General features: G+C 40.4%; 1 protein-coding gene across 4 annotated transcripts in view; it reads left to right on the top strand.

Annotated features, from left to right (window-relative positions):
- Lrp12 (low density lipoprotein-related protein 12) overlaps window positions 1–26,588 on the top strand; it is a 73,427-nt gene extending 46,839 nt beyond the window's left edge. For 2 of the 4 annotated variants that reach the window (NM_001347036.2, NM_172814.4), the window contains 5 exons: window positions 12,036–12,171; window positions 16,855–17,057; window positions 18,278–19,382; window positions 20,958–21,090; window positions 24,299–26,588. In NM_001347036.2, the coding sequence (NP_001333965.1) occupies window positions 12,036–12,171; window positions 16,855–17,057; window positions 18,278–19,382; window positions 20,958–21,090; window positions 24,299–25,162 (2,441 nt within the window). In that variant the 3' untranslated portion in view covers window positions 25,163–26,588. Of the gene's footprint in view, window positions 1–12,035; window positions 12,172–16,854; window positions 17,058–18,274; window positions 19,383–20,957; window positions 21,091–24,298 lie in introns of all 4 variants that reach the window. The other 2 variants (XM_006520903.4, XM_006520902.3) reach the window with 1 other exon arrangement.
- The last annotated feature ends 237 nt before the right edge of the window (window positions 26,589–26,825 follow it).

Here is a 26,825-nt window from a genome sequence, read left to right as displayed (position 1 = left end):
GTGCCTGCTTGGGAGTCTGAAGTCTGAAGGCTATCTTGGGAATCTGTTCAGGTGCCTGTCCTTGTGTGTCCATCTTGTGTGTCAGTCTGTCCCTAACCAAGGACTTCCCACAGGGAAAGAACGAGGAATCCATTACAGAAGTCTTTGGTGGAGTTTTATACAGGGGATTAAGCCACTTACTTCAGCTCACCCAGATAGCAAAGTCGTTGTTTATCAACTGTGTCCAGCACGTATGGCGGAGACGCACTCAGATCACTTTGAACCTTTGTGGCTGCTGCTCTTAGCAAATGATACAAATACATGGCCAGGGTATGGAAGACTCCATAATTTAAGACTGCATCTATTCATCAGCTCTAAAAAACGGATTACCTTGGAATCCAGGGCAAGCAAGGTTGGTTGTTACACTGTCCTCTTAAAAGCAAGTTAAACAAACTGGCTGAATACACAGTAGGCTAGCACTCTTGTCTCTCCAGTGACCTCCAGATGTAGTGATAGCTCTGGCTGTGAAGTTCAGCAGAAGTTCCAGTCTATGAGAACATAGGAGATATTTTTATCACAGTATATATAATATTTTAATTTATTTCATTTGTGCCTTTTCTGTGCATACCTTAAAATTACATTTTTCACTTGTATTATGACTAATCTTATCTCCTGCCCTTTCTGTTTAAATTTTTATATTTTATATTTTTATTTGTGTTCATGTTCATTACTTTAATGCTTGCATAAAATTCCCATCCTGTGGGATTTATATTTAATGTTTGGAGCTGTACCCAGTGATTTCCCTCTAGTGTGGATCATGCTGCAAGATATGTTAATAAGTAACTAACATTTTTATTTCTAAGACTGTATTCATAGTACAAAATCCTAATAGAAGTATTGTATCAAAAGAGGTTATACCAATTGACACAATTATTTGTAGCACATATGAGTATTTACATTAGATATGATCATCATTTCTTAATATTTTTCCTTGTGGTAATTCTGTCAGGACCCAACCTTTTACTTTTCTGACTGTTTTTTTTTAATGTAAATAAATAAGAAGTTAATTGCTTTTTTATTTGTGTTCTAGAAATGTAATATTGTAAACAAAATAAGATTGACTTCTGTCTATAATTAGACAAAAATATACTTATTATTATGATTGTTAGAAGAAATTTGGGGGCTTAATCCTTTCTCACCTGGAAAGTTTTGTTTGTTTTACATTTTATTTTAATGTTAGGACTGGCATGTCATACTCATTCAACAATGAGACAGCTCTGTGTTCCTCCCTTTTAATATCAATAGTTGAATGCGCTAAATGAGGTTAGTTTGTCTGGAATCTATTCTACATTTGATGTGGAATCTTTTATCAGGCAGAGTGAGCATAGAGAGCTAAGAAAAAAATATTGCCGTCAAAATTCTTTACTTCTTGCTAATATTAATTAACTTAGCAAAGTGTGGACCTGAGACGGTTGTCAAGCGTTATTTTCTACTTGTCAGAATTGACTCTTTCAGAATGGCCTTCCTTTGTCACCTTTCTGTGTTTGCATTTTATAGCTGCCTATTCTGATACTTAGAGACCCAGCACCCTGCTCATCCCCAGAGCCATTTACAACTGAGGGTTCAGTTGTAGCCTTAAGAAAGGCAGGTGGGGGACTTCCTTACAGGGGTGGGGGTGGGGGGGCTTACTGCTGTCTGAATTGCAGTTGCTTTACTTATGCAAGAGTTAACAATTTGTGATGTATATAGCATTGTGGTGAAATGGTTTGTTTTTAGCTATTGCTTTAATTTTAAACACTATAATGTAGTTTTTACAGTTTCACTGATGAAATATTAATTTTAGAATTCTTAAGGACTTGTAAGTAAGGAATCTGAAAGAAAAACTTAAATGGCAATTATTTAATAGTGCTATGTGGATAATTTTAACATAGAAAGTTATATGAATGAGGAGTGGTCTTTTGTACCTTTCTGGGGGATTTCAATGATATTTTAGTTTTTCAATCAAATACCTTGATCTTTTGCTGAAGGGACCAAAAAGAATTTCACTTTTTCATTGACCAGTGCTTTTATCTATGTGTCAAATGAAGAAAGACATAAGAAGGTGCTATGTTCTAGTTGATAATGAGCCCACTAGGCTTTTTAAGACTAGAGTATATAAAATAGAACTTAGAGTGAACCCAAGAAACTCCTTCAGACAAAGAAAGGGTGTGGGGATGCAAGGTACTACATTCTTAAGGAAAGTAACTCACATCAATAGAGGATACTGTGAATTGCCTACCTCTCCAGAGCCTGGCCATGGAATGTTCCAGATGCTGTATTAGAGTGCCTCTGTGAGCTTGAGGGAGGTAGTGGAGATACCATAACTTTTATATTATATGCTGTGTAACTTAATCTTGTTAATATTTTACTATACAAAAATGTGCTTATTAATCTGTTATGTAATCATGTTTTATATGGTATCAAATATCTATTAAATGGCTGTTTTAATAAGATTACAATGTATTATCACTTGGAACAGTGAATAAACTCAGCATTGGAACAGTTGGAGTGAGCACCTAGAATACAGTCAAAGCGTGCTGTATGTTATGAGAGTATCATGGTAGATGATGAGAGTACAGAGCATCCAGATGAGCAGTCCGCTGCTCTGAGTGGGCAAGACCCCCCTCCCTGAAGGTATCAAACAAATGTATACAAATGTGGAATCTTATCTCTGACACTTTGAGAATAATTCTTCAAAGTGTGATTGCATATTAATTATCTGTAATTTTGCAAAATCTTCTGTTGTACAAAGCCACTCACTTTAGTTTGGACATTTCTATAAGGTCCACATGTGAAAGCTTAGGCCCCAAGATAACACTTGGAGGCGGTGGACATTTCAGAGGTGAAGACCGTGGGTAGTCTTGTGATCAGCTTGCCCCCAGTGCTGATTGCAGGACCCTGGTCCCTTCTTTCTGGCTTTCTGACTTAGCATAAGGCATCACAGGCACCAACTCTGACGAGCCATCTCACCAAAGACCAACCTCCTGAAGCTATGAGCCCAAAGGACCTCTTTTTTAATTTGATTATCTTTGGTACTCTGTTATGCTTGCAAGAAACTAGCTGCAGGTGGGCAAACTGGACTTTTGATATCAGTTTGCTAATGTAGCTCAGTTATAAATAAGGGAGTTTTTTGATCTTCAATGTCCGTAATAAAGGAGATGATAATTTTTATTACCCCCACTTCAGCACACAAGGACATAATGACTTAGATATATAATATACATTGTCTCAATAGCTGATAGAGATGGCTTGGATATCATGGACTCTGAGACCAGCTTGTTTCCAGCTTGTTGTTATGGCTCCTGCCTAGTCTCTTCTACTTCAATGCAAGCGCTTCCTGCAAGAGTCAACTCAAGCTTCAGAAATTAATAGTTTTCCCCATCCAGGAGGTAGAAATAATCCCTTGCTCAGCATTTAATTCTCTAGTGTATAAATTAGAAAATGTAGGCACCATAACAATAATTTTTATGCCCTTGCAGGGAAAAAAGAATGCCCTCATGACTTAAAAAAAAATGTATAAAAGGTTGAATCCTCCCAATTCATCTTATCTTATGCTTTGCCAGCGATTTCGGAATTGCTCATCACGCTTAGACCCTTCCCAGGGAACGGTTAGTTTCTTACAGTGTAATTACACTCAGCGTCAGTGCCTTCCGCAGATCACAGCTTACTACAGTCCGAGTTCCTCTTCAGTATGGTGTCGCTTCTGACTTTATTGGGTGTTTTATTTTACCACCATTTAACATCATTTTCTCATTATTTGTTATGAACATTGCGGTCTTCAAGAAACCATGGAATTACCAGCTTTGATTAAAATTAATGTGCAAGCAAAATAATTTGGTTCTTAAGGAATGCTACTGAGAGTAATGGGGACAATTCTGTTACTATATCCACCCTTACGTATCTGTGCTAATGCAGGCGAATATGCATGTGAATTATACTCTTCTGAATCGGCAGTGGGCCAGCAGGTATTGGATTTTCATATAAATTATTTAACAAGCTGGTCTGTTTTTCAACATTTCCTGCCTTTGACTTCCATGGCTACAGTGTTTCCCGTATGTTTAATGATACACCCGCTTGCACATGCCTGTGCTTAGAAGCCAAAAGTTACCTTGGGTAGGCCATCCTTAGTGGGAGTCACCCACTTTGTTTTTGGGGATTTTTGGTTTGTTTTTTGAATTTTATTAATTTATTTTTTGAAAAGTGTGTGTGAATTCATCCATGTGTGCAGTGTATTTTAATCTGCCCCCTATTGTCTGCCTTCCTCTCTTCCCAGAACCCACTGTTTCCCCTTTCAACTTCAAGCCTTCTTTAAATTACCCACGGAGCGTGGCACTCTATAGGAAGCTACACCCTTAAAGAAATCTGCCCTTCCCTGCAGCGTCACCAGTGAGGCCAGAGGTCTCCTGGGCCTCTCCTGACCTATGCTGGAATGTCTGCTGGCCTGACCTTGTGCAGCTCTTCTGCTGGCAGCAGCCATAACTATTAGGATTCATGAGTGTAGCAGCTCTGTCCTGTCCAGAAGACACTGTTTCACTGCAACCCACACAGCCTCTGGCTCCTGCAGGCTCCCTGACCCTCTCCGTGATGTTCCTTGAACCTTGGTGGACTGTGATGCAGGTGTGACCCTAAGCACCAAGCTCACCACCATAATTATCTTGAGTTTTTGAGACAGGATCTCTGATTACTCTGGAGTCTGTAGGGAAGCCTAGACTGAATTGTCAGCCAGCGAACCCCAGGGGTGCACATGTCTCCGCCTCCCCCACAGTGGGATGGCAGAGACCATACACCACTTCGGTTTTCACATAGACACTGGTACTTCTGCTTCAAAGCAAGTACTTTACCAACTGGGCTGTCTTCTTAGCCCCAGCAATGGCTCTTCCCCCCGCGCCCCCCACTCCCTCAAAAAAATACATCTCTTCAATTACACTTATACTAGCACTTTCTTACATGTTTTCTTTTAAGCTGATCTCTTTGCTTCTGTAATTTTTCTTCCCACACGTGGAGGTAAGTACATGATATTATTGAGCAGGGGGGAATTTACAAACCCTCCTGAATTATGTAAGTATAGAAAAGGGTACTACAACAGACTGAGAACAAAGGCAGTCTTTCTTTAATATGTATGTAAGTATAGGTATATAAAAAGCGGGTTCTGAGCCAGCATGCTCAGAAGGCAGTGACTCGGTGTCATTGACGGTAGCCAGGAGAAACTCGCAGATGGGAAAGGACAGGGCTCAGGTTATCTTGTAGAGATTATGTTAAGTATGGCATTTTAAAAGTTATCTTAAGTATATATGTGGTGTAATTTATCCTTGTACTCATTACATAGTTCTTATAATAACTTGCGTTTCTTAGATTCAACTGATAGTTGTGCATCCTTCCACAGGTCTTATTTCTGTGGAATATCAGGGTTTTTTTTTTTTCATGCCCTTCATGTTTGTCTTGTGAAATTCAGTAGTCAGTGAGTGTAGTTACTAACTTGTATCTAACTTCTGTGATTTGTACAACCAAAAATTGCGCACAATTTATGTTCCTCTTGGTCTCAGCCACTTGTTGCTATAAAATGTCCACCCTTGTCAGTTCTCAAAAGAAACCTGGGTTTTCATCCTTTGAACAGGAAATTGTACATTTTCTTTTACAAGTAGTTTGGGTCAAATCATAAATTTCATTGCTAACTCCTTTTTCTAAGCTTTAAAACCCATGAAGTCTGAAATTGCAGGATTTATTTGACATGACTTTGACATGATCTCGTCTCTCCCGTCCTCATCTTAATAGAGGTCATCCGAAGCCTCCAGTTTTAAATGACTGCTGTAAAAATGACTGTTTAGAGAGAAAAGCCTGGTATATTAATCTACTTTTACAACCACAATTCTCTGCTTTTACTGTAAGATTATTGAAATATCAATAGAAACTTGAAGCTTTGTATTTTATTAGTTTTGCTTAATTTTTAAGTCTTACAAATGACAACTATTTTAAACTAGCAAACTAAATAAAAATTCTTACTAAGAAATCCATCAAAAGACCTCAACCCCTTCATTCTTGAGATAATTTTCTCCTGAGGAACAGGAGAACAGTATTGAGTTAAGCCCTCTGAGTGACTTAGCCTCCTTAGGGTTGGAACAATGTCATTGTTTTCTCTAAGTCCCTGCAAATGTCTGTGAGTGAGTAATGGGCTTTGAGGTGCTCTCAGCTCATTAGGGGCATGCGCCTGCACCTTAGAAGCTGCCATCGTTCACTCTTGTTGCTGATTTTCTCCTTGTTTAATTGACTAAGGTTTGCCAAGATGGGTCTTGCTCTGTAGCCTAAGTAGGCTTCAATGTCCCAGTCTTCTTGCCTTCATCTCCCAAGTGCAGATGCCATCAACCACAGCAAGTTGCTGTCTTTTGAATTAACAATTTGATTGTTGTGGTTCTATTCCTGGAGTTAATGGAGAATTTATAAAACCTTAGATGTGTGTCATAATTCATGCGTGAGTTTTTGTTTATGTCTAAAGGTATCCAACAAAGTTAATTAAGTAGATTTGGTGGGGTATTTGGGGTGGTGGTGGTGGTGATGTTTGTGTTAAAAAAAATAAACAATTTATGATGCTAATTATGAAATTTATTAAGCAAAATGAACAAAGAATCTAGCAATTTTGACATGCCATAGGTACATGCATGGGTGCATGTGTCTATGTATATATGCCATGTGTGCATGTATACACGCAAGCGTGTGTGTGTGTGTGTGTGTGTGTGTGTGTGTTTTCTTGGAAACCTTGTGCTTACACTAAAACAACAAGACTTTTCAGAAAAGTGATGCTGATATATATCTCTTATAGCTGTTGAACTTTCTAAGTGTAGAAAAAGAATACTAGTCACAATACTTATGTGGTCAGATATCCATAGACATTTTGTATTTACAGTTGGTTTGTATTGCACGGCCACATAGGCCTGGGTTCATGCTTGTTTCTTCAAGGCATTCATTTCCAACAGGGACCAACATAACCAAAACAAAAGGAAACCAATTGATTGCAGACAAATCCTTCCCTAGGAAGGTGCTTTGTTTTAACAAGGTGTGTGGTAGCTTCCCAAATCTGTCAGCACTTGCAGCTTCCCAAGAGCATCCAAGAAACAGGCAGCTCTTTAGCCCTAAGTAGCCACTCCTTGTAATGAAGGAAGGTTTTCCTGGGCTTTTTTCCCCCTTAACTCCTACCTTAAGTCATTAGCATGCTAAGAAACTTTTCATGCAATTTTATATTATACTAACAAAATTCCTCCCTTTGCCAATTGCATGTAAATTAACTCTTGTAAAGAATTAACTGGACCTTATAATTATGTGTAATCAATAGAGAAGGCCTGGATTGAATGAATGTATGTAAAAGAAGGTCAAAATTGAAGTACTGTAAATTAGGATTTCTGTTAAAGTCTAGAAAGGTAAGGTTTAAAGAGGCTGAAGATGCAAGTCTTGTGTTCTAAAACAAAACGTTCTAAATGTGAGAGCTGGAGAGATGGCTTTGCTCTTCCAGAAGACCTGGGTTCAGTTCCCATCACCCACTTGGCAGCTCACAACTGTAACTCCAGTTCTGGATCTGACTGCCTCACCTAGACATACAGGCAGGTAAAACACAAGTGCACATGAAATTAACGCAAACAAAACTGCTTCTTTTAAAAGGTTTGGGGAGCATGTGGCCTACCCCCATCCTCACCCTGGTTTCATCCAGCAACTCACTCTGTGTGACTCTTTTTCCCTCTGGAGCATAGGTTAGCTTTCTTCTGCTTCCCTTCCTGCTGACCTAAGCCTGGTCCCCTGAAGCAAGCCAGGCTTACCAGTTAGCAGTCTGATCTGGTGTATGTGATATTATTTACTGACCATACCTCAGTCAATCAACGCAGATAAGTTCTTTATCAAAGTAATTGTATTTATACCTTCGATACCCTTTGCTTGGTCTTCACCATTTGAATACCCACTTAAAAGCAAGAAAAAACGCGGCTTAGATTTAGTCACATTAAACAGTAAACTATTTCACATTACAGTTGCAGTTAAGCATCAGAGCTGAAGTGTTGGGGTGAGATGGGATGGTGCCATGTATAGAGCACTAATATCATGAAAGAAATGAGGGTTGAAAGGCACTAATTCAAAGGTTGGGCCTCGGTAACTTTCATAGTGAAAGCAAACTTGGTTTCCAGACGAAGCTTCCAGTTTTCCTCATTACCAAATCTAGTTTGTGAATTTCTGAGACACCCTGTGATATTCTTGACATAAATTTCCTTTTATTGACCAAATGATGCTGGCACCAGTGAAGATGGAATGTAGAACAGAGAGAAGGGTTTGGGAAGCACAGCGTTCTGGCCATGTTAGTCCAGTGAGCATCTGACCATGCAGACTCTCTGGCTAGAGAGTTTAATTAAACACATAACCTGTAGGCTGTAGTTGAGGTTGCACATGTGTGAAGTGTGCTGACAGTGGAGCAGAGGCTCGGGACACGCCATGGACACACCCAACCAGAGAGCCAGGGGAGGGCACTAATCCAAGGAAGCCTGCAAGGCAGATGGAGGAGAGCCACAGATAGGTGGCGGACCCCAACAAGAGGCAAAAAAGGTTAATGCCAGGTGCTCTGAAAAGATAAGTATCTCAAAAACTGGGGGCCCCTGGATTTGGCAGTGAGGGTGTGTGTGTGTGTGTGTGTGTGTGTGTGTGTGTGTGTGTGTAGTTTCTATGGCTAAGGTTAGAATTGAGTGATTTTAGTGGATCAAATGAATGCAAAGTATGGAAAGAAAGAAATATCTTGCTTATCCTAGCGAGATTTCAGAAATGTACCACAGACAAAAGTGATAAGGGACCAGAAAGCTGAAGTAGAAGTTGGAGGTAGTCAAGCAGTCACTACTTGTCTAACATGAAGAAATTACAACTAGGTAAGTTTAAGTAGTTTATACTGCAGGAAAGGCAGTAATGGCAGATGGAAGAAAGAGCCTGTGGGCCTTCCCATCCCAGTTGATCAGCATAGTACAGGCAAACTCTTACCCAAAACAGAAAAAGGACAGTTTAAGTTTGTTTGGGGAATTTAATGCATTTTTTTCCTAGGTATATGAGATTATGTTATGATTGTGCTATAAACCCAATACATTATACTTGGGTGTATTGACTAAAACGACATAGATCACCATAAACAATGATAAATAATATTTTAGGAGATTGTTATGTTAACCCTGATTTAAAATTTATACAGTGATATATGTACTTGTGTGAAATCATATTAACACACAGTTTTAATGAGTTTATAGATCAGTTAAGGCCTCTTTTAAATCCACTGGATCAAAATGCCAAATTCTGCCATTCTGTGAATGTGCAAAACAAAGTCGGAGTATGAATCTAAGGACAATCCTGAATACTGTAGTTTTGTTTTGTATTTACTAAGGGGAATGATGTATGTCACTATGAATACAAGTGAAATTTTAAGTGTATTAAGCCTTAAACCAATCTATGGCAGAATGTCTCAGCCCTGTGCACTTGTATACATGTGTTCATGTGTATTTGTGTGTACTTGCTCATGTTCATGTGTGCTCATGCATGTATATGTGCATTCATGTGTCCTGTGTATCACACAAAAGTTTTATCTTTTTTTTTTTTATGTGAGCACCACCTATTGGTTTCACTTGGATTTTTTTCTTAAAACCTAATTTAAAAAACTAGTAATACAATAATAAACTTTCTAGTTTTCCCCTAGAGTTAGTCTAGTATTCATTTAAAAGGTGGAGGTTTCCTGCTGTGTCAGACTCTCCTGCATCCAGGGTCCTAGTTGCTTTGGTAAAAAGTAACAAGAAGGTCTTTAGAATATTGTCTCCTGAGATTACCATGGCTGCATTAGTGAACGGAAGCAAAATTGTACTTCATTGTCCCTGAGCTTGTATAATGGAATTACACTTGAGAAACGGATTCGTTTTTGAACCATCATTCATCACAATCAGTCACTTTCCTCGCAAAGGAGGAGTTGACTCTGTGGTGTAGCTGAGTCAGGGATGACCTCAGATTTCTGATCTTCCTTCTCTGCCTCTGAGGGCTGGGACTGGAGAGGGTTCCACCATGCCCAGCTCAAGACGTTTACTAGCAATGAAACTTAAGGACAACAATAAATACTTAAATGCATAGCGATAGCCAGACAGACAGCCATAATCAATAAGTGATTAAGATTGGGCAGTAAAATATGGTATGTGTGTCCTGTATTCTCAGCCATGGCTCTCCATGGTCTAACAGTGGTTCACATGTGAGCCCTTTGGCAGTACATCCTGATTCCTTCTTAGGCTTGCTCTCTGAGTAGGACATATTTTAAAACATCAATAGTGGATTTTCTACAGTCACTTGTTCTGTAGATCCAAAAATTGACTGGAGACAATTTGGCTTGCTTTATTTTGAACACCATCAAAGACATTTCTTAAACTATGCAGTTTATTACCTGTTGCTCTTAGCCTAAACTGAGTAACATCAACCTCTGTTTAAAAGGAAGAGTTTGCCTGTTGTAAATTGCAATAAGGATATTTGGCTGCCTTCAAGTCTGGTCATCGAATTTTTTAAACTTAGTGTCAGAGTTCAGGCAATATGTGCGGCTGAGTACACTGCTCATTCTAACTCATTTTCTCCTTCTGCAGTGCTTTTTAAAGTACAGATACTAATTAGTTAATTAATTGGGACATTGATGAGCACATCATTTTGTTTTGTTTTTACTTTGATATACAACTTTTTTCATTTTTCTGAAAATTGTCTCAAGATTTCCAGTAATTCTTTCTGTACTCTTAGCAGCTGTTCTCTTCACTACTAATTTGCAGCTTCTTCTAGTCAGCTATTACTTTAGAAGTCAGCCAACATAGCTCATTAAGATTGTATGAAATGATAGTTTACAGGGTTTACGTTCTACTAAAACCTTTAGCTAGCTTTATTTTTTCTTGTTCCTCATCTGTTTTCTTTCCTGCTTTCTTTCTTTTGTTTCTTTCTCTTTTTCTTTCCCGTCTGGCCAAGCGTTTTTATTTGTATTGAGAGAGAACACATTGTCATGTCATCAGCAGGGTTCTAGATAAATGAAGACAGGGTCAGCATAAATGTTTTCTTTGGTGATGTTCACATATTTAATGACTGTGGTATTTTAAGTATCACTTCAGAAATTTAGTTTTTAATAGTTTAGGATCTTTCAAGAGCCCTGTCTTAGTTATTTTTTTTTTCTTACTGTGATAAAACTCCATGACCCAGGCAACTTATAGAAGAAGGGGTGCTTGTGATTTCAGGGGGACTCAGAGGCTCTTCCAGAGGCTGTGGCCAGGAACCAGTGTGTATGGTGGCTGAGCTACCTGAAAGGGCTCACAAACAGGAAATGTGAACTAGGAATTGCGAGTAGCTTTTGAAACCTCAAAGTCCCTCTCACAGTGACATACTTCTTTCAGCAAGGCCACACCTCCTAAACCTACCCAAATATTGCCACAAACCAGGGACCAGGTATTGGAACTTGTGAGCCTGTGGGGGCTTTTCATTCAGATCACAACCCTGTGTTTATGCCTGATGCTCTTCTAGAGTAATGCAGCAATGGTGTTTTAATATCTTACTGTCTTTATCCAGTCTCCTTTGTATCAAAAACTATAGCTCAGTATCATATGGTTATTTAAAGCTCACTGAAAATAACTTGATGATGCTAAAGATCTAAGCACATTTATTGAATAAATATTGAACTTTAGGTAGCTCACAACAAAATAAATTTTAAAAATCAATTTGAAAAATGTGGATTGGGGAATTGACTGATTTTTATGCTTAGACTTTAAAGCTCTGATGCCTGCATGATCTCACTGGAAAAGCTCCTTGTTTGCTAGGAATATCCAAATAAGGAGAAGGTTCCTTTAGAGAAGAAAATAAAATGCCACCGTAGACAAGAGAGGCTTTCTGAGCCTGCTGAACCAGGTCTTACTGCATGTGATTTGATGTCTGAAGTGATTTGGATTTTCAAAGAAATGTTTTAATTTAAGATGTCATGACTAGCTAAGGTTGTTGTGGCTGTCTTCCAGCTTGTGGGGAGAGTCCAGAACAAATTCGAGCACCGAGTGGAATAATCACGAGTCCAGGCTGGCCTTCAGACTATCCTGCCCAAGTCAACTGCAGCTGGCTCATAAGGGCAAACCCAGGGGAGATCATTACTATAAGGTAACCCTGATACCTTTCATATAGTTATTCTTTTATTTAGAAATATGAATACAATTTCTATAGGTACAGCAATATGCAATGTTTTACAGACCAAAAATAAGCTATGGCTATCAGTGCCATTTAAAAAGTGAGTAGTGATCTAGTCAGTGTTCTTTCAGCACATTATCAGGACGTCACTACAGGCAGACATTGCAACTACTTCTTAACAAAAGTATAATTTTCTAAGTAGCTTATGAGAATCCAGAGAAGTCTTTAGCAATGTGTAGACAAACAAAACTCACTACGCAACTCAGAGACCCATTCCATAACCTTAGTCGTATTAGTTAAGGGAGTTAAACTGGGATTGCAGAGCTGTGTGCTCATAAAGCTTTAACCACGCTATTAAGGATATCTTGCTATGTTTTGTCTTTCTTTGCTGTGTGTTTGCATGTGCAGGGTGTTCACCATGTCTGCACATGGAGGCTGGAGGCTGATGTTTGCATGTGCAGGGTGTTCACCATGTCTTCACGTGCTGACGTGCAGTCCTCTCTTCCTCTGCGCCTTTCCTTTTGAGAAGGGTCTCTTACTGAACCTGGAGGTGTCTTTTAGCTGGACTGGTGGCCAGTGAGCTCTGGCTATGAGCCTGTACCCCCTGACACCTCTAAGCACTGGGCTTACAAACATGTACCACCATGCCACATGGATTCTTGACATCCAAGTCAGGGCCTTGTGTGTGCGTAGCAAGCACCTGTCCACAGAGCCTTCTCCTCTGCCTTCTTTTTATAATTTAGAAGCAAAATAACATTGTTTAAGAATATAAAGTGAAGGCTGGGGAGACTATTCAGTCACAAAAGTGTCACATGAAAACCTGAGTTTGAACAGCCAAACCTCCCATTTGACAAATTCCAGTTCAGCTAGAAACTCTCAGAAAACATTGGTTAGTGGAATCTGAAGAACAAGAATCAGCTGACTTTACCTCTGGCCACATGAACATGTCTTTTCCCACAGGAACATGTGCATACATACACATGCACTCTTAACCCCCATGAGCCACTTCTACAGCCCCCATATATGGCATTTCTATGAAAACTCAACCATCAGCTTCGGATTCTAATATAAATGTTGTATGAAAAGGTTAAATTGCAAAGTGTATAACTTTATAGAGAAAAATACTGTGAGAGTAAGATTAAAAAGTGGTTATTTAGTAACCTGCTGATGATTTCTTACAGTCCTATGTCAAGACTGTTAGGGGAAATAATGGGCCTAATCAAAGGAGTGCAGTGGGCATCGAGACCAGAGCAGGAGGCACTCACTCCCTTTGAGTGTTAGGGATGGGATCGAAGCTTTAGACTTACAAGGTGGTCTGGGGGACATTGCCTCAAACCCCTTTTACATTTTTACAATAAAGTATGTAACTTAGTTTACTTTTTGTGTATTTCCACGTAACGAGACAACCAGTCCCTTGAGAAATAGCCATCTTCCTTCCCAGGCCTCCTCTGTGGAAGCTGTAAGCCACAGCTGTAAGGTATTTTCCCTTAGTTCCTGGAACTTAAGAAGTGACAAATGTGAGTGTCTCCCCTGATTGACAGCATGTATGTCTGCAGAAACACCACCCAAGCTGGAGTCTGACTGTTTGGCTGCTTTCTGTAATTTGTAATATGACTAAGCATGAATATACTAACAGAATAATATTTTTACCAAATGGGGCTGTTACTATAAAGCTAGAATTAATAGGAATTTGTATCTGAACCTAAAAGTTAGAATTGTAGCTCAGCAGCTCAGAGTACTCCCTGGTCTTACAGAAGAGCAGAGCTCTGTTGCCAGACCCCACGTCCCTGGAGACTCCCAGCTGTCTGTGTGGTCTGTCCTAGGGGCTCTGACACCATCCTAGCCTCTAGGGCACTGTACACATGTGGTTTATTTAAATATACCCAGACAACACAGATACACACACACATACACACTCTACATATGCCATATGCATAATGTAAAAAATAAAGCTTTTTAGAAATTGTAGCTTCCCAGCGAGCTCACGTAAAACTTGGAGATTCTTGCAGCACAGAATGCTCTGGAACACTGCCGTGAGAACCTCATTGTGTGTTGCATCGTGGAGACTTCACAAAGCGAAATACACTGAAAACATAGGGTACTGATGAAATGCAGAACAGAGCCGGAAGTGAGCCCCACACTTACGGGGGTTTTTCCATACTTGGGAAGGAGTTAATGAATTTAGATTTACACAGATAAATGATGACTTTAGTAATAAAGTCTTTATTGTGACAATAGCCATTTTTTTTAGAAAAAATAACAATGGATGTACATAGAGACAAGCATTTCATGGGCGGTTATTAAAATATGGTTTTAAGTTATTCAAAGAGTCCTATGCATGATCATATATAACCCATCCAGATGTTCAAATGAGCTCATGATAGGAAACTTTATATTGATTTACTTTTTAATAAGTAAAACAAAAAGCATATCACTTCCAGGTAGATGATTTAAAATATCTATTTAAGTAAGGATAAAATGAGCATTCACCTTTAAATTCAAGATAAAATTAAAATCCTCAATAAGATGAAATATACAGGAATATGGTATACAGTATGCTAGTTTTTGTTTGTTTAATAATTTAAGGACCAGACCTGGATGTGTAGCCAGTGACCTGGATCATCCTGCCTCTTTAAGTGGTCTAATTTGAACTAGGGCGGAAGACCCTAGAATGCACAAGTGAGAGCTCCCAGCATACCCTTTAGAGCTGGAGACATAAACCGGTTCACCCTTTTCCCTCAGCCATACACACAGAATATGGAGTCAGAGCCAAGGACCAGGGTCTGGCTGTTTGTTTAAGAAAGCATGTGAAGCTGATAAGTGGATATTAGCCCAGAAACTTAGAATACCCAAGATATAAGGTACAATTTGCAAAACACATGAAACTCAAGAAGAACGAAGACCAAAGTGTGGACACTGTGCCCCTTCTTAGAATTGGGAACAAAACACCCATGGAAGGAGTTACAGAGACAAAGTTTGGAGCTGTGACGAAAGGATGGACCATCTAGAGACTGCCATATCCAGGGATCCATCCCATAATCAGCCTCCAAACGCTGACACCATTGCATACACTAGCAAGATTTTGCTGAAAGGACCCTGGTATAGCTGTCTCTTGTGAGACTATGCTGGGGCCTAGCAAACACAGAAGTGGATGCTCACAGTCAGCTATTGGATGGATCACAGTGCCCCCAATGGAGGAGCTAGAGAAAGTACCCAAGGAGCTAAAGGAATCTGCAACCCTATAGGTGGAACAACATTATGAACTAACCAGTACCCCGGAGCTCTTGACTCTAGCTGCATATGTATCAAAAGATGGCCTAGTCGGCCATCACTGGGAAGAGAGGCCCATTGGACTTGCAAACTTTATATGCCCCAGTACAGGGGAACGCCAGGGCCAAAAAGTGGGAGTGGATGGGTAGGGGAGTGGGTGGGAAGATATGGGGGACTTTTGGGATAGCATTGGAAATGTAAATGAGGAAAATACCTAATAAAAAATATTTTAAAAAAAAGATAGAACTAATGACATCAACCTGTGTGTATGACATCAGGGGTTTCTTCATAGCCTTTTTTGTCCACTCAGTACTTGGTTGTCTAGTAAGACATATGAACTAATTACCAAAATGTTTCTTAATTAATAAAAACAAATAGCCTTACAAGATATAATTGCATTTACATGTAGCTAGTGGATATATTTGAATACTTATAGTAATATATACCTATTGGCATGTTGACTAAGACAAATCACAGTTCTAATAACTTTTCCATGTAAGTAGTATTTTTAGACTGTTAAAATCATAAATGTACTATGAAAATCTGACTCCTCACGTGTAAGAGAGAGATGCCTGTGTGTAGAGATCTCTGAAAGCACCGTCCGTAATAACGGAAGGCCAGAGACAAACAGCCTGAGTTAGAGTTGCTCAGAGCATTGAACGAGAAAACAGCTCGACGTAATCCTTCCAGTTAACTTCCTTAGAGGCAGAGAGAGAAAGTCAGATTTTCATTTGTTAGCGAGCCATATTCAGATGTTGAAAGCAAAATTGAATTTCTCATTTCTACAAGCAGTGACTGCTTTCATGTTCTTGTTTGATTTTCTGTCATTTACTTGTGTCCGTATTTTAAGAACTACATGATAATGCTCAACTATTAAGTGATTTATATGAAAGAGTATTCTCAAACTCAGGGACTTCTCAAACAAATGTTACTCTTTTTGATTGCCCCCCTTAACTTCTCACCCCCATTGTTCTGATTTGCTGCTCTAAGGAGGTAGGTGATGGAGTCTAATGGAAGAGAGAGAGGAGCCTCTCTAGCACATTCCTTCATGCTCGAGTTTCTGGCTCAAACATGAAGAAATGTAGGACGATTGATTGGGATTGGAAATATATTTTCTTAAATATGTAAACAAAAGGAATATGTGCTGCCAGCTGGTGTTCAGCTTGTTTTGGAATCTGGTCTTACCCTTATGAAGAGAAAGACCATTCTGGAAGCGTAGGGAGGTGCATGCATGAGGAATGTAGAAGCAGGTATGTGTTGCCGGGGTGCAATCGCTGCTAGGGCAGAAGCAGGGACTTGTGGAGTTTTGTCTTCAGTTACATGGCATCTTTATGGACGTTCTTGTCAATTGTTTTTAAAGTCCCTTCCTCCTCTCTCTTGTTATAGTTTTCAGGATTTTGATATCCAGGGGTCCAGAAGATGCACTTTGGACTGGCTGACAATAGAAACATACAAGAATATTGAAAGTTACCGAGCGTGTGGGTCCACAATTCCGCCACCATATATCTCTTCCCAAGACCACGTTTGGATCCGGTTCCACTCAGATGACAGCGTGTCCAGGAAAGGCTTCAGGCTGGCGTATTTTTCAGGTGTGTTTTTAAAAAGGAAACGCTGCACCATGTTTTGTGGTGTTACCTACTCAGTTACTTTGTAGTTAATTTTCTGAGCAGTATCCGATTAATCATGAGTTGACCCTCAGGCAGCTGAGATGAAGATTAGAAGCTTGAGTCAGATGCCTTCCAATTTGAGATTCCAGTTTGATGTTTTGTATAACCATAATAAAATTATTAATTTCATGAACTAAAGTCTTTTTTAAAAAAACATCTTATTATTTGCCTTGAAAGTACACTTTTCTCCAAGCCTCTTTCAAGCATTTGTCCATATCTCAAACATGACATCAGAGCATAGGTTTTGGTGTATGAATTCCTGTTTTCATTACACCTTAAACAAAAGACTGAACCCACCCCACAGCGTAGTGTATAGTCTCAGACTTTTACGTTTTTGCTTTTCTTAAACCATTTCCAAACATGACAAAGTCATGCACATGGGGGAGTCTTTGATCATGATTACATGAACTGTAAGCAATTTAAAGTTAAAATGACAATGTATCCAAAGCAGACCTAAATTGTAAACACAGCATAGTGAACACAGTAAGTTACTGCCGTGTTTGCGTACAGAGACAAGAAAGATACTTAAAAAGCAGTTATTTGAGTGCTTTTCTTCTGCAAACCTCTCTCACTATGTTCTAATTATGTTGTAAAGAGTTACGTTCTTTAGAAAGTGTGTTCTTTGGCTCATGTGTCTTAAATCATTTCACTATATGTTCTACAGTGAAATAGCTTTCTACCAAATAGAATTGACCCTTCTATATTAGGATAAAGAGCAAGGAACTCTGTGGGAAAGGAACATTTAATAGATGGGATTGTTGATATGTGGTACCAGTGCTAGTCTCCCAGTAGAACTAAACATACTCTTAACACTGACACGGTTTTGTTTTGTTTTTTTCTTTTTTTTTTTTGGCTTTTTGGCTTTTTGGCTTTTTGGCTTTTCGAGACAGGGTTTCTCTGTATAGCCCTGGCTGTCCTGGAACTCATTTTGTAGACCAGGCTGGCCTCCAACTCAGAAATCCGCCTGCTTCTGCCTCCCAAAAGCTAGGATTAAGGGCGTGTGCCACCACCGCCCGGCTACAGACACGGTTTCTAACAGCCGTACCGCAGGAGCTCAGTCATCATCATTGTAAAGGTGCTCCTGTCTGTTCAAGTCTGGGTGGGCTTTACTTGTGTTCTTCTTTCCTTGCCACACTCTGCAGGGAAATCTGAGCAGCCAGACTGTGCCTGTGATCAGTTCCGCTGTGGAAATGGAAAGTGTATTCCAGAAGCCTGGAAGTGCAACAGCATGGACGAGTGTGGAGACAGTTCTGACGAGGAGGTCTGTGCCAGCGATGCTCACCCCCCAACCACGACTGCTTTCCAACCCTGTGCCTACAACCAGTTCCAGTGTCTGTCCCGCTTCACCAAAGTTTACACGTGTCTCCCTGAGTCCTTAAAGTGTGATGGGAACATTGACTGCCTGGACCTAGGAGACGAGATAGACTGTGACATGCCGACATGCGGACAATGGTTAAAATACTTCTATGGCACCTTCAATTCTCCCAACTACCCCGACTTTTATCCTCCTGGAAGTAACTGCACCTGGCTGATAGACACTGGTGATCATCGGAAAGTCATCTTACGGTTCACTGACTTTAAACTTGATGGTACCGGGTATGGTGATTATGTCAAAATATATGACGGACTGGAGGAGAATCCTCGCAAGCTCTTGCGGGTGCTAACTGCTTTCGATTCTCACGCTCCTCTGACGGTCGTTTCTTCCTCCGGACAGATAAGAGTACATTTCTGTGCTGATAAAGTGAATGCTGCAAGAGGGTTCAACGCTACTTACCAAGTCGATGGCTTCTGTTTGCCATGGGAAATACCCTGTGGGGGCAACTGGGGGTGCTACACAGAGCAGCAGCGCTGTGACGGGTACTGGCATTGCCCAAACGGAAGGGATGAAATCAATTGTACCATGTGCCAAAAGGAAGAATTTCCATGTTCTCGAAATGGTGTCTGCTACCCTCGTTCTGATCGCTGCAACTACCAAAACCATTGTCCGAACGGCTCTGATGAAAAAAACTGCTTCTTTTGCCAGCCAGGGAATTTCCACTGTAAGAACAACCGCTGTGTGTTTGAAAGCTGGGTGTGTGATTCCCAGGATGACTGCGGTGACGGCAGTGACGAGGAGAACTGCCCAGTCATTGTGCCTACCAGAGTCATAACAGCAGCAGTCATCGGGAGCCTCATCTGTGGCCTGCTGCTCGTCATTGCATTGGGGTGCACTTGCAAGCTTTATTCTCTGAGAATGTTTGAACGGAGGTCAGTATCAAGACAGACTTTACTGCAATAAACGCGAGGCCCAGGGACTGGGTATGGGGCAGTTTAGTTGGTCAAGTGCTTGCCACACAAGCTTGAGTACCCACACACAGTTGGACGTGCTGGTGGACACATGTTAGTTCCAGCAGAGATGTTAGGGTCCCTGGGCTTTGCCAGCCAGCCAGTCTAACCTGATTAGAAATCTCCAGGTCTCAGTGAAAGGTGGATGGTTACTGAAGATTGACACCCAAGGTCAGATGCACACAGGAAAGCACACTCGTGCACATATGCACACACAAAAACAGGGAAGATTTCAAAGTGTGCCCCAAATGTCTGCCGTTATTCATTTTGATGTGGCTTAGAGATATATAAATTTAGGATACATAAAATTTGAATGAAAAACCCAATGGTCAAAGATAAACATAGTACAAAGTATGATTTAGCTTTATCAGGTGAGAAAAGTCAATGTTATATTTACTAACTTACTGTAAGCTGTTATTCTCAGTTACAGTTTTATCTTGTTTTCATAAATATTCAGTAATGCCATATATCTGAGAGTCCAATGTTTATACCATTCTACAAGTGAGAAGGAAATGAATGAGCCAGTTTCACAAGCAGGCTCATGATGAGGAGAGACTTGTTGCGTGGGTAAGCTGAGCACAGTGAGTGATCTGAAGTCTCCAAGACAAAGTAGCATAGATGTCCTCATGATAGGGGCATGTGACAGTCCTTATTCCAGGAGCTGCCATTTGAAAATGTGAGTAGGGTGTAGAGAGGAGATCCTGGAGGGGTCTTCTCTGGGGAGTATATAGAAGAATGTCCAGCATTGCTCCAAGAATACATACATAATTCATTTGGTCTGGAGCCTTGGAAACACATGAGGGACTGGTAGCACATGACAGTGGAGCTCGGCCTGGTTATGTGCAGTTCAGTGAGAGCCGTATTCTCAATTGAATAACAAGTTAGGCAGGAGAATGGACTTCAGGGAGAGCAGCTTCCAGCGTGGTTTAAGATAAATTGAGAGATGTTAATGGCAGGGGCATCTCCCTAGAGGGCATTGTGGGGACAGCTGCCTTCAGTCCTAACAGCTACAAATGATCAATTAGCAAAGACCATGCTGAACAGCTAGAGCACAGATGGTGCACAGATGCATGGGGCCACAAGAGCCATTGTGCGTCTTTTCTCTGAGCAAATAGAAATGGCTAGGAAACTTTACCAACGGAGAGTTGGGTCTCCGATTACATCACTTCAGTCCACCTGTGTTGGAATTGATGGACAAAGTGTCTGCTGAGACCTGTCACCAATTATCTCCTAGAGTGTAGGGGCTTGGGGTTTTAAAGTCTGTTATTTTATCATGTACAGATATTTCCTTTGGCAGACATTTCTGTCTATTAAAACATAGTAATTTAGGCTCTTACTAGCATAAGCACCTCTGGACAACCATCACATCAGCCTTACATTCCCAGAGTAGAAGTGGTTGGGTGGCGTTAGTTAGTTGAAACATTCAAGTGCTTCAGTTCTGATGGCAGAGCATTGCTGCTTGCCTTCCTTTGAACCTTTTCTTCTCTTTACTCCAAGATCATTTGAGACCCAGTTGTCACGCGTGGAAGCAGAACTTCTCCGAAGAGAGGCTCCTCCCTCATATGGACAGTTGATCGCTCAGGGACTAATCCCACCCGTAGAAGATTTTCCTGTCTGTTCACCTAATCAGGTATAATGAGAATTCTAATCTGTTTCATCCTCTTTTAAAGTCTATAAGTAGTAAAGCAGGGATTCTTAACTTTAGGAGTTTTCACAATCATGCAAATATTAAATATATGGACAACTGAATTTATAAATTGTATTACATTTTCACAGAATCTATACAATTCTGATTTTTATAATTATAAAACTGTCATTCTGAGACATTTTCCTTTTGGGGATAAGTGAGCAGGTGAACTGAAATTTAAAACCTTTGGCCAATTTTCTGATTGAACATTTAGAGATTTAAGAATGAATGGTAAAATTAATGTACTAACACATTACTTACGGCATAGCAACCCATTTTAAGTGAAAGTAATTGAAGAGGAGTGAACATTTGCCCCTAATTTAAGGGAGAACTTGAAGCTGGGTTTTAGTGTTTAAGAATTTGGTCCGTTTTCTTTTGGTTGTAACTCATACTCTTTGGTTCTTCAAAGTTCTCAGGAAGTTTTAAAAACATTTCAAGCTATAAAAATGTACCACAGCTTATTTTAGTCATAAGCATTTGTGTGCATTTAAATTTTAAATATATTCACAAACATTTATAAAAATGACTCAGAATTAGAACTAGGAAAAATTAGTTTTTTAGAGCCTTAACTCTTTTAAATTGAACATCCTTTCACTTCTGATACATGTCACCTTAGCTGGATATTCTTTCAAATCCTCAGTGACAATTTGTAGATGTAATTTTTAATTTTTTCAGGTGTAGTTTCTAATTCAGAATTTATACTGGTCAAATTGTTAGATATAAAAAATAGAAAAAACTCGATTATAGTTTCTGTCATTGGCACTGCCACCATCGATTTCTTTGAAGATAGGTGACAGACCGTGGTTACCTCCATTGGCTACCATCACCTCCTTGCCACTGTGCTCTGGAAAGCTAGTAGGAGCACAAATGATGTGACTGCTCACTGCTAGGACCATTTGCAAGCTGGCTTCTCCAGCTCCCTCTGGTTTGCCAGCTCACTAAAAGAATCTGAAGGGCTCACTTGGAGCTGTTTGCCCATGGCCGGACCCTGTTGCTATGAGAGGATATGAATTAAAAACCACTGAGGGAAGAGGCTCATGGGGCAGAGTTCAGACAGCCCCATGCAGAACACTGCTGTGGGACAACATTCCATAGCTGTTACCCACTAAGGATGCTCACCCAAGTCCCCATCCAGACTCACATATACAGTTGTGATCAGTTGGACATGGCTAGTGTACTTCTGTAGCCCTGCTGATATGGCTAGTGTACGTCTGTCTGTAGCCCTGCTGAAACTGTCCCCTTACCATGAATCACCAGAGCCCCACCCTAGGTCACAGGATTGTAGCTGCCTGCCAGTCTCCCAATGGAGACAGCTTTTCTGTCAGTCATGGCACTCCAAGTGTATAGAGATTCTGTCCCAAAAGCCAAGGTAACTTTGAAGTCTATTCCATACTGCTTCATTCTCTAGAGCCACAAAGTATTAAGAATTCCATTTAAACAGCATTTTAAATAACATAAGTTGTTGAACTTTGTTTAATGAGGCCAAATTCTCACATTTGAAATTTCTGGTAACAAATTATCAACTTTCCATAAGTTTTTAAAAGAAAATAATTTTGTAATTTGTTCCTAGTACAAACTAGAAATACTTTCTTGTCAGTTATTACTACTTCACAAGTGAAACAATAGACAGTTATCCACCAAACTACTGTGACATCTCCCTACAGAATCTAATGTTAAATTTGCAACTTTTCAGTTAACAGGCTTTTAACTAAGCAGAGATTGCCTGCTGCTTGTGACTGACAGTAATGGTAACGTCGGTAGAAAGTGTGCGAGGTGAGGGTCTGTCAGAAGCTCGGGCTCACGTGACAGTGGTTTGAATACTGAGCACTAGGAGTGGTCAATGGAGATGTTCATTCTAAATTTGAACTACTATTAGTTTTTAATTTTGTATTTAGATTCTTCTTAATTGGCAAAAGAAAAAGACCTTTCACATTTGTACTGAAAGTCCATGTATGCTGATAGCCAGATTTACTGGTGATGTGTATTTTACTAAAGCTGGCTAGAAACGTTCCTGCAGTGATAGCCTCTAAGTGTTTGCTGAATTGCTTCAGACTGTACAGGCATGACTGTATGCACATGGCAAACAGGGGAAGAGCACTGGCTACTGTGCTTGCCTGTTTACTTCCTTCTTGCTTCTGTGAGAGGCTGGGCCTTGAGCACTGAATCACCAACCTTTGTTGGCTTAGTTTTGCTCAGTGTGAGGTTCATTAAAGCTATGCTTGCCCTAAGTCTATAGCCACTAGGTGGAGCTTGAAGACTATTTAAAACTCACCTGACACTTTCATCTAGACAAAATGATTTATCTTTTAATTAACCTATTTACGTTGTGTTTGGAAGAGGCTGCCTGTCATGGTGCCATCCAGTGGAGGTCAGAAGACAACTTGCCAAGAGTCTGTTCTCTGTCCTCCTCCTTATGGGCTCCAGGTATCGAGCGCAGGTGGTCAGGCTTGGAGGCAAGCGCCTACCTCTGCCTGGCCAGCCGTCTCCCTGGCCCCTAGGTTTTCTTCTAGTTGCGAGACATACTTTCATTGTGTGCTAATTGAGTTGTGAAGCATTCCATATTTTTAAAGTCTGTAAATTTTTAAATTATCAATTTTAAAGACTAATATGGTTTATATTTAATCCTAAACTGAAAAAAAAAGCTTATTTCTTAAAACTTGAGAAGGCATCCAAATATATTCTAGTCTGTATTACAAGTATGTTCAGGCCTTTATTTGAAACAGTAAAACGGCGTCCTCGGGATTCATTCACTCCATCCTTGGAATCTAGCTCTGTAAAATGGGATTCCCACATTGACAGGACAGTTCAGCCTTGTGACTCAAGCCTAACTGTAAGTTTTTAGGAGAATATTGGAGCATAATCATAAACGAGTCATGTAGTGACGTCTGGTAGAAATTTTCAGTGTATCTATTTTCCAGACTTGGTACAGTTGTAGGATTGGAATATTATTGTGGTTTATAATTGCTGTAATTGACAAAACTGTCACTGTAGAGTTAGGATTTAAGTTACAGATTAGATTCTCTATGAGTAGACCTGTAGAGGTAAGTGAATTTAATTTAGCTCATCGCTGTTCCTAGTAACAGTGAGTCAAAGAATGTTTTTCATCTTAATACCTCATTATTCACTATTTTCTTTTTTCTTACTCTTGCAGGCTTCCGTTTTAGAAAACCTGAGGCTAGCTGTCCGATCTCAGCTGGGATTTACTTCAATCAGGCTTCCTATGACAGGCAGATCTAGCAACATTTGGAATCGTATTTTTAATTTTGCAAGATCCCGTCATTCAGGGTCATTGGCTTTGGTCTCGGGAGATGGAGATGAGGTTGTCCCTAGCCAGAGCAGCAGCAGAGAAACTGAGAGGAGTCGCCCTCACAGAAGCTTATTCTCCGTGGAGTCCGATGACACTGACACAGAAAATGAGAGAAGGGATACGGCGGGAGCATCGGGTGGGGTTGCAGCACCGTTGCCCCAGAAGGTCCCTCCCACGACCGCCGTGGAGGCCACAGTGGGATCAGGTGGGAATTCCTCTGCTCAGAGCACCAGAGGTGGCCATGCAGATGGAAGGGAAGTGTCAAGTGTGGAAGCCCCGAGTGTGAGCCCAGCACGTCACCAGCTCACAAGTGCTTTAAGTCGGATGACTCAGGGCCTGCGCTGGGTCCGCTTTACACTAGGTCGATCGAGCTCCACTACCCAGAACCGGAGTCCTTTGAGACAGCTGGACACCGCAGTGAGTGGACGAGAAGACGACGATGACGTCGAAATGCTAATTCCAGTTTCAGACGGAGCTTCGGACATTGATGCCAATGACTGCTCCAGACCTCTTCTTGACCTTGCCTCAGACCAAGTACAAGGGTTTAGACAGCCACACAGTGCAGGAAACCCTGGAGTGAGAACAAGTAACCGGGACGGCCCCTGCGAGCGCTGTGGCATTGTGCACACAGCCCAGATACCAGACACTTGCTTAGAAGCCACAGTGAAGACGGAAACGAGTGATGACGAGGCTTTGCTGCTGTGTTAGGACAGAATCGCCAGACTGTATGCAAGCTGGAGCAATATCCACTCACTGTTTTGTAACTTTACAATTAAACTAGTTTTAGTTTAAAATGAAAAGATGCAGGGTGATTTCTTATTATATGTTAGCCTGCATGGTTAAATTTAACAATGTGTAACTCTAGGAGCTAGAGTTTGCTGTTTTAGCAGCTAAAAATGCATTATGTATTCGTAGTCTTCAGTCATGTTCTTCCGTTTGCTTATACCTGGTTTTGTTTTGTTTTTTTAAATCCTGGTACTTAAGTTTAATAGTAGAAATATGGCTGCTTTATTCATGTAACTGCCATTTTATCTATCTTATGTTAAAAGGTTGGTTTGTACAAAACGGTACCTTCTTTCCATTGACTCTTGGATGCTCTTTGCCATCATGTAACTTATTATACTAGATGCTGAGGTTGTTAATGTACAAAAAAGGAGACAGCTCCTTAGAGTCACCTCTTTGTTTGCATAACACTGTCTGCTAGTAGATTTCATCATATGGACCTGTCGCAGGCAAAGAATCTGCTCTCTCATTCAACACACAGTGATGTAAAAGTTCCGTGGCGTTCGAGAAAATTGCTGTCGGGAAACAAAACTCTTTTATAGATTTTCTAATGCTGACTTTACTACTCTGGTGTGGTTCAGACCAAATGGTGAAATCCCAACACGTTTCTGTTTTCATCTCAATTTAGGGACAGAAGTAAGCGGATGAAGATTCTCTACTATGCATTACATTTTGAACTTTATAAAATAGGTACAGAAATTGTACCCGCTCAGCTCCACGGGGTAATGTCTTTCCCTGACACGGAGGTTTGCCTGAGTTGGACCCTAGGGATTTGCACTACAGTCCTGTCAAGGTCTCAGATGAGTTTAGCGCACAGGCACTGTCACAGCAGGTACTGTCATTGCTACCACAGTGACGTTATATTTCCATAGCTTTGGGGCTGGGGGACCATTTTTATTACAACTTGAAATTGCTTTGCTGGTTTCATATTTATTTGTTGTATTTAAAAACTGCATTATTGTGAGAGTGATTTTTTTCCAGGATATTTTATTCTTGGGGGAGGGGGTCAGTGCTATAATCTTGAAGAAAAGCAAATTAAAGTGTTCAGATTGCCCCCCCTCTTTAAGTAGAGGGAATTACAAGCCCCATTTATTTTTCTTTAATTGTTAATTCTTGTTTATTTATTCCTTAGCTGTCTGTTTTAGCAGCTTAATGATTGGGTATGAAATGTGTTTGTGTGTGATTATCGCTATTTATTACACCTTCAGTACTTTGCTGAATGTCATTTTAAAGCATGTTTGAGGTCTTGTGTATCTGTCCTGTTATGCTGTCAGGAAGACCTGACGAAAATGTTTTAATATGTATCAAAAATTAAAATAATTTTTTTTATTGCCTTGAGGTACTTTTTAAATCAAAGTTGTTCTTTATTTTTGTTGAACTTCAATTCACATACAGATGCAGGCCGTGTGTAATAACAGCGGAAGCTATGGAAGACAGTAGTCACCATGGCTACTGTAGCGAGTAGTGGCTCACACCAGTACTCCAGTCAAACTCCCCAAGGGTGCCTCTGAAGTGATAAATCTTGTCTGATGCTGGAAGAATTCAAATGCCAGATTAACCTTCTTGGTCCTAACAATGCCTCTGGTGG

The sequence above is a fragment of the Mus musculus genome, chromosome 15 (genome assembly GCF_000001635.26).
Source record: "Mus musculus strain C57BL/6J chromosome 15, GRCm38.p6 C57BL/6J".
NCBI lineage: Eukaryota > Metazoa > Chordata > Mammalia > Rodentia > Muridae > Mus > Mus musculus.
Note: the sequence above shows the minus strand (reverse complement) of the source record. Positions and strands in the feature narration are given on the sequence as shown.